Genomic DNA, 8,722 nt, shown 5'->3' with positions numbered 1-8,722 from the left:
AAATTAAGAACTAAACCATAAATCATAAGGTTTAAAATGATGATTCTAAAAGTGATTAATCCTAAATTCTAAGCCCTAAATTCATTTTCTAATAAATCTTATTAAAATAAAAAATAAAACTTTAAATGTTTACATGGAGTAGGAAAAAAAAAAAGCTGCCTTCTTGGAATTTCCAAAAAATTTCTATTAAAATTAAAAATAGAAATGTAATTACAATTATGCACTTAAACCAATTCACTATCTATATATAGCCATTTTCTTCTTAACCTCTAATTCACTTTATTCTATTTCTAGCCTTATATCATGATGATAATTGATAAATTGCATACGTAATAAATAAGAACTTACAATAATAGCGAATTACTAGTCAACAACGGAGGATTCTAATTGGCCAAAAAACAAAAACAAAGGAGGATTCTATTTCTATATGCGCAGCTTAAGCCTAACACGCATATGGCGTAAGTTAGAATTTAATACACCGTACCGTATGGCTGGATAGTTGTCATTGTGTGACTTGTGAGGACTATAAAACGTGGACAAGTCCTAGACTTGTCTCGTGGCACCGTTGGAAACTTGGAACAACAACTATAAATCATAGCCAGCGAAGCGATAGCGAGAGCAGTTCAACCAAAAAAAAAAAAAGCCAAAGAGAGAGTGAGAGACGCGTCGCCTTCGTCCCCTTCGTTTTCTCTGCGAGGTCGCTCGGGATTCGCATTGGGAAGAAAAATGGCGGATCAGTACGCGCTTGGATGGATCCTGGCCTCCGTGTTCGGCCTCGTTGTGCTGTACAACACTCTGGTGAGGAGGAACAACAATCGCAGAGCTTTGCTGGAGAAGAAGAGAAGCGAGTGTGTGAAGAGCGTGACGATGTCGAACGCAGAATGCAGATCCACGGATGGCGACGTTGACGTCATCATCGTCGGAGCCGGCGTTGCCGGTTCTGCTCTCGCTCACACTCTCGGCAAGGTGATCAAATCTCTCCTTTAAACCTCCGATTTTCATTTTCTCGGTAAACAAACAGAGTTTTTAGTTTTTAGTTTTTTTTGCTTTGATTTAATGTGGAATTCTGATTGCTATGTATGATGAAGCACGCGCTTGAATTCATTTGAACATTATTTGATTTTATAAAAGGTTAATTATATTTGTGCAAGCGCGCGTGCTCTCACAAAGGCATATTCATATAGAATTATTCTCTACTAACCTTTTTAATTTAAGTGTTAACCTTCTTAATAATTTCCCTTGCTTTACATAGACTAGCAGAGCTTGTACATCATTCATCAATACTTAATTGGAGAATTTTTAGTTTAACTATTTCAGGAAAGGCATTTGAACTCTTAGTATCAATTTGCAATCTTTTATATTTTTTTTGTTTGGATTATTGTTTCGAAAATTACTTTTGAATAATTGCTTATCTCCTGTATTGTCTACTAGCTAGCACTGGGGCTTGTAAATGACAGAATGGTGTATGACCATAATGACCATTCTTTTGAAGTGGTCAAAAATAGATTCCTTATTTTGAAGAGTCTAATGTTGACATAGTATTCCGAATAAATGTTGACACAGAAATACATGTGGTAGATAGTACCTATGTTTTTGTCCAATGCCAGTAATTACAATGGCCTGCACTTTAGGGACATTTTGGCTTAGTTTTCTTTTACTTGGTTAAATTTTAGTGAAATATATTTCATTTTAAAATTGCTAAAAGTACTTCGAACTGCAGGATGGACGTCGAGTGCATGTGATTGAACGGGACTTGACAGAGCCCGACCGAATTGTTGGTGAACTACTACAACCCGGGGGATACCTCAAATTAATTGAGCTGGGACTTGAAGGTAGGCTGATTTGAAATTTTTAACCATGTGGATGTATATGTTATGCACCAAGTTTTTGTTTGATAGAAAATTAGTTGGAATTAATCAAATGGTTAATTTTGCTCACCTCCAATTAAAGCAGAAATCATTAGTTAATGGGCTTTGAATTATATCTGACTGCAGATTGTGTGGAAGAAATTGACGCTCAGCGGGTGTTTGGTTATGCTCTTTTCAAGGACGGGAAAAATACTCGACTCTCTTACCCCTTGGAGAAGTTTCACTCAGATGTGTCTGGGAGGAGCTTTCACAATGGCCGTTTCATACAGAGGATGCGTGAAAAGGCTGCAACTCTTCCCAAGTATGTCTTTTTCTCCCTTGGTTGATATAAATTAAATGTTGGTTTCTTTTCTACCGTTTGTTTCCAGTTGTTGACTCAATGACGAGTTTTGCATGCTACTGTTTTCCTTTTTTGAAGACTTACTATTCACTAGTAGTTATGTTTATTTTTTCCTCCTTTAGCGTACAATTGGAGCAAGGAACAGTTACTTCTCTGCTCGAAGAAAAGGTAACAATTAAAGGTGTGCAATACAAGACAAAAACTGGACAAGAGATGACAGCATATGCACCTCTTACTATTGTTTGTGACGGTTGTTTCTCTAACTTGCGTCGCTCTCTTTGCGATCCTAAGGTGAGGTTTCTCCTCTATCTTGTTGGATAGTAAGATTTTTGTAACGTTTATATTTGTCTGCGGAGTAACTAAAAGCAGAACTAAAGGAAGTTTTGTAGCATCTTAGATCTCATTTATTAATTTTGTGTTCTGCAGGTGGATGTACCTTCTTGTTTTGTTGGTTTAGTTTTGGAGAATTGTGATCTTCCACATGCAAATTATGGGCATGTTATATTAGCAGACCCTTCCCCAATTTTATTCTATCCTATTAGTGGTACGGAAGTTCGCTGTCTGGTTGATGTACCTGGGCAAAAGGTTCCTTCCATTTCAAACGGTGAAATGGCCAAGTATTTGAAGACTATGGTGGCTCCTCAGGTAAGCATATATATGCTCCACAGTTCTATTTACCCATGAGATTGAGGACTTCGTTTATGTTTGTATAAAATAATGGTCCCCCAGGCTGATCAAGTGACACTGCTGTTGCAGATTCCCCCTCAAATTTATGATGCCTTCATAGCTGCAGTTGATAAGGGTAACATAAGGACAATGCCAAACAGAAGCATGCCAGCTGCTCCCTATCCTACTCCTGGAGCCCTATTGATGGGGGATGCATTCAACATGCGCCACCCTCTAACAGGGGGAGGAATGACTGTGGCATTGTCTGATATTGTTGTCCTGAGGGATCTTCTCAGGCCTTTGAACAACCTAAATGATGCATCTACACTGTCCAGTTATCTCGAATCCTTTTACACTCTGCGCAAGGTAAGTTATATTAAATTCCGGTGTCTTAAAACTGCTGCAACTGGGGTACTGCAGGCTTGTGCTTTGTTCTGTGCTAACTCAGTCTATATAATTTTCCAATTTGCAGCCAGTGGCATCCACCATAAATACATTGGCAGGGGCTCTTTACAAGGTTTTTTCTGCTTCACCTGATCAAGCCAGGAAGGAAATGCGCCAGGCTTGCTTTGATTATTTGAGTCTCGGAGGTGTATTCTCGACAGGACCAGTCTCTCTACTCTCAGGACTAAATCCCCGCCCATTGAGTTTGGTTCTCCATTTCTTTGCTGTTGCAGTATATGGTGTTGGTCGACTGTTGTTGCCATTTCCATCACCTAAACGCGCCTGGATTGGAGCCAGATTACTTTCTGTGAGTATAAACTGCTTTTCCATTATTCCTTATAGGATAGGGAGGCACTTTTATCTGATTTCTAAATATACGTGTCTTAACTGCAGAGTGCCTCAGGAATCATCTTCCCCATAATTAAGGCAGAAGGAGTTAGACAAATGTTTTTTCCTGCAACAGTTCCGGCATATTACAGAGCACCCCTATCAAGTGAGAAGCAGACGAAAAAGATTGAAGAAATCATAAATTGAAGATATTGAGCAAATCGAGTGCTGTTGGGAGAGGATCCAATTTGCACTGTTATCCACCGATCCTTGTTCAAAGTTGAGGGGGAAGGTGAATGCAAAAAACAGAAAGATTTTCTCTAGGAAATAGATTTTGTTTCCTAGGACTTCCTTTTTCCACTTTGTTGATAATGATAACTTTGTTTTATTCTTTCGCACTGATAACTTTATTGTTTCAGGTGTATATGATTGAGAGAAAAAAAAAAACATTGGCTGGGGACTAGTTTTATGTATATTAAGTATTGTTTAGCAACTGTTTACAACAGAAGGTGTTCCACAGAATTACCAGTGCAAATTTTAACAGAATTGACTGGCGACGGAAATATAAATGTGATTCTGTGTTTTAAGATGATTAGATAAATCACACTAGGGATTTCTATAATTTTCCAAAGAAAAAAGTGTGGTCAAATTAGGACAGTCAAAATAACTTAACAACACTAGACAGTCTAGACATCAAAGAAATGAGAATTAAAGGCTCAAACACATGCCATTCTCCACTTGCTTGGGGAAGAGTTATTCCCAGAAAAAGAACACATGCCATGAGTTATAACCCCAAAGTGATTGATGCCTTCGTTACTTCGTTATTAAAACCAAGGGTCGGGACACATGAAACAAAATTGAATTATATACATTACATATTTTGTGGAAAATAATTCAACAATATATTACAAAGCCTACGCATGGATTGTAGCATGTTCTCCAAATACATCACCCGCCTTTACTTTATGTGTGTATCAAAAAATTATCAATTATTCCCATATAATACAACATTACAAACTAACTCTCAAATTCTTCCTGAATGGCGAAAATTAATCTACTCTTAAGATTTTTTTTTTTTTTTTTTTGTTGCTGTAAACTTATAACGTAAAGAAAAGGTGGCAGTGCCCTGTTGACACCCTGCGTGCTTCCACTTCTCAAAAGTCCCAGGCTGTACCAGCCAATTCACATATTCATGTTTCCCCTCTCTTTCTTTATGGTCTCATAGGACACCATTACCTCTTTGAACTTTGCTTCAGCAGCCTCTGCAACAAAACAGAAGCAATAAACTTCAGAAAACCCCAATGCAAAGCAATGGCATTAAGCTTACAAGAATTGGGTAATGGCTAATGATGCCCCACCTTTATTATCTTGGTTTTGATCTGGGTGAAATTGCTTTGCCTTGGTCCTAAATGCTGTCTGCAAGAACAACAATATAATTACTATTAAACATAAGAGAATAAAATAAAAAACGAGGAAGAAAAACACAAATGGAATAACTCAGTTACTATTAGAAGCTCTTCTATTGACATATAGAATCCAGTAACAGCTGCTTGAACTTCAATCCAACACAGCATATCAGAATTACAACCATAACTCTCATAAACCATCCCATGTTTACCATACACCAACCCCTTCTATTTTCAAAGTTTATATTAAGAGAAAAACAATTGTAATATTTTACTAGTTATAGCATCCCATCATATATCTTTACGGCAAATAAAATGACATGGGGCATGACCCACAAACTCTAAACTACACAACATAACAACCAGTTCCACCAATAAAATTAATACACGGTAAAACACAGAAGCAAAAAGAATTAGCTCTTAACAGTATGCCAAAGTGCAGGGAATACCTTAATCTCAGCATCCGTGTAAGGTGCCTTCCTAAACCTGTCGAAAAAGAAGAGAAGTGAAAATGTCAAGTTTATTTTAGTTGATGACAACAAGTGATCGTGTAAAATGCATGTCCAACAGATTAAGAGGAGATTGGAACATTATCAATTACACAAAATTAAAGTCACACAGCAGCAGTTGTTCTATTTAACTGCTTTCTTCCAAATATAAGTAATAAGTTCAACAAGTTTTCTTAAAAATTCAGCTGACAGCATGTCTATTTAAATCTGATCCAGACAACAGAATGCAAAAGTGAAAATTCATCGATAATATTGCCAATTTGGATTGTGACTAGGTTTCTGTAAACACCAACTTTACCTGTCAAGGCCTAAAACTGAGTAGTGATGTGATAGTAAATAGCTGGCATTTTCTCTAGGAGTTTCCCTGTAGTTACTCCTCCGGTCTTTGAAGGATGTATCAGTCTTCCAATACCAATCCTCTCGTTGGAAATCTTGATGATACGTGGCTTGACCATTTTCCCTCCAGCTCTCGTAGGTCCTTTTGTATTTGTTCCTCTCTCTATTGAACACACTTTGCATACGTCTTATACGTTCCTACAGATGACAAAAAATCATGATAAGAAAACCCATTTGAGTGAATGTAGGAATTCTTCCTATATTGTAAAAAAAAGCCTGACATTTCAAGGCAAGCACTAAGAACTATTCTAATACTGGAGTTGAAAATATTAATTCTGAGCCGAGCAGGTTTTAGGCATGCAATGTGATGACTTGTTTGATGATTCTTCTGCATCTTTAGCAATATACAATCAAAAACTTTGAGTAAAGGCAAAACTGCAATGTATTTTAAAAACGATGGTGAAAGATTTCAATCTTACCAATGTTAAAACAACATAAACCAAGCAGAGTTTTACAATCAAGCTTTGCCGACGAAGAAGAAAATTAGAAAAACGGTATAGATTAGAAAATTAGGTCAGAAAAATAACATAAGCCACAGAAGAAAACTAAAAAAAAATTATAGATTGAAAACTCACCACTCTCTCCATTTCTTCTTCATACTCCTCTTGCATACGACGATTATATTTTTTCCATGCTTCCTCCTGAAAAGATGACCGGAATGAACTCCCACTTCCTTCTTTCCATGATGATCGTGATCTGGTCATCTTTTTTCATGCAATCACAAACATGATCAGCTCCAGTAAGTACTAACTAACTAACACATATACTAACGTTTAAGAAAACGAAAAAACAAAGATTACTTATCAATAAGGACCATTAGCTACATTAACTACGGTCTCTTAAACTTCATTTCAAGCATAGAAATGGTTCACAAATAACAAAATGCTTCGTACTTATAAAATGGTTGATATACACAATTATCATAATGATATCTACCTGAGTATAGAACCAATCAACAGTCCTACGAAGCTGAGTAACCTGCCAAATTCCCACACATTTCTTAATTCCCATCTGCCATAAACGTTGCATTTTGGATTCACATTCACATAAAAAACAGGAAAGAAAGGGTTTTGAGCTTACGGCGAGAGTGGTGGCGGTGGCGCCAATGAACCCAAAGACGAGAATTCCCCAAAGCTTCATGTCTTCCTCTTTCTGCTGATAGGGTCTTTTAGTTGACGGCCATGGCTTATCCCTATTCCGATCACCATCGTCGGCGCTCATTTTTTCCCGAAAATTCTCAAACTTCAATTATCGAATTCAACAATTTACGAAACCCAGCAAGCATGGTTAGGGTTCTACTCTATTTTCTGAAGAAAAAAAAATCGTTTTTGGATTTTTTTGTATTGTATATTTCCACAGCCTCACTCTCAAGTCTCACCGCCTTTTGAATACGACTCTCTCTCTCTCTCTCTCTCTCTCTCTCAATTTCACGATGAAAATGGAGTTGTGGGCATCTGAGCAGAGAACTCGATCCCGAATCTTGATGATGATGGATAGCTGAACAGAGGGAGGGGACTTGGTCTTAAAGCCCATATCTTTATGGGCTGGTGGTAGATTGGGCTTATTTCTGGCTGGGCCAACGGGCCCAAACTAATTTCCCTCGTGAATCAGTTACCAGTTACCACTAAACCCATCTTCGGTTTCTCACAGGTTCTAAATGTTATGTATGAGTTGGGATCGGATTGAACGATTCCTATGTTCTGCTAAATTTGTTGAGAGATTGGGACTTTCTGCTAAGTTTTGGAGGTCCTGGAGGAAGTAGCAGCTAGTTCAGCAGTGCACTTGTATTTGCTGCTGACTTAATTCTTTGTTTTAATTATGTATTTTCGTCAATTGTATCTTATTATATACAGTAGTGCTAGATATACCACATTTTTATACCATAATTTCATACCACCTTATGTGGCAACTTACATGGCATTCATACATTGATTATTATTTATTTGCTGTGGACTTGATTATTTGTTAATTTCTTTTATTAGTTTGGTCAATTGTTTCTTAATATATACCTTGAGAGACCCAGTTTATTATACACACTGCATTTGCCATTCCGTACGTTGTGTCGAGCTATTCATCCTCATCATATATCCCTTTGCATCTTTCCTCACCATCAAAATCTGCATGCACTGAAATTGAAATTGAATAATTGTCATACAAATTACAAACTAGAAGTCAACTGGCATAATCAAATTAAATAATGAAGAAAACAGGCTAAATGGGGACCAAAGCAAATATCAAAGTTAGAACATTATTAAGGTTCAATGCATATATCGAAATTAATTGGTAGGGGTGATTCTCTAATCACTAGTCGTTGATTATTGGTTGACAGACATAAATCTTGAGGGCCAAAAGATGTTAATTAGTTTTTCATTTAGCTTAAAAACTACGGTATTTGAGTGCTGCTACGTGCACTCAAATATATAATTGATTTATTTTTACTCAACCATTAACGTGAATAATTAATGAAATGCATATGCTATGTTAATTTGTTACACGAGACCAGAACATAAACATAATTTGAAAGACAAATAAGGGATAAATCTCTATTTAGGCTTATATTACGGGTGGGCCCAATGGGCCTAAACTAATTTCCCTCATGAAACCAGACCGTTGGATATGAGAATCAGTTAATTAATTAAACTCTCACTCAGCACCAGACAGGTCAGATCCAATGCGGGTTCTTTAGCGGCTCTTCTTCTGGTAATTAATGAATTAATTAATCAAATAATTCGTTAATTGATTTGGTTGCTTTGCTTTGCTTGGTTC

The 8,722-nt window shown here is 37.0% G+C and overlaps 2 protein-coding genes across 2 annotated transcripts; one reads left to right on the top strand and one right to left on the bottom strand.

Moving 5' to 3' along the window:
* The first annotated feature begins 618 nt into the window (after positions 1-618).
* LOC147278611 (squalene monooxygenase SE1-like) lies at positions 619-4,136 on the top strand. Its single transcript, XM_086251963.1, has 8 exons — positions 619-966; positions 1,721-1,832; positions 1,995-2,169; positions 2,331-2,499; positions 2,635-2,853; positions 2,965-3,240; positions 3,347-3,625; positions 3,712-4,136. Exons 1-8 carry the CDS (start codon positions 727-729, stop codon positions 3,850-3,852), a joined length of 1,611 nt encoding a protein of 536 aa, XP_086108089.1. The 5' UTR covers positions 619-726; the 3' UTR covers positions 3,853-4,136.
* A 356-nt stretch (positions 4,137-4,492) lies between these two features.
* Positions 4,493-7,424, bottom strand: LOC147278610 (Chaperone DnaJ-domain superfamily protein). Its single transcript, XM_086251381.1, has 7 exons — positions 7,037-7,424; positions 6,893-6,934; positions 6,532-6,660; positions 5,859-6,094; positions 5,501-5,537; positions 5,004-5,061; positions 4,493-4,907 (listed from the first exon to the last, which is right to left on the bottom strand). Exons 1-7 carry the CDS (start codon positions 7,175-7,177, stop codon positions 4,828-4,830), a joined length of 723 nt encoding a protein of 240 aa, XP_086107507.1. The 5' UTR covers positions 7,178-7,424; the 3' UTR covers positions 4,493-4,827.
* Between the last annotated feature and the right edge of the window lie 1,298 nt (positions 7,425-8,722).

The sequence above is a fragment of the Dryas octopetala genome, chromosome 7, assembly GCF_963921425.1.
Source record: "Dryas octopetala chromosome 7, drDryOcto1.1, whole genome shotgun sequence".
NCBI lineage: Eukaryota > Viridiplantae > Streptophyta > Magnoliopsida > Rosales > Rosaceae > Dryas > Dryas octopetala.
The sequence above is the reverse complement of the archived record's forward strand: the minus strand, read 5'-3'. Positions and strand labels throughout refer to the sequence as shown.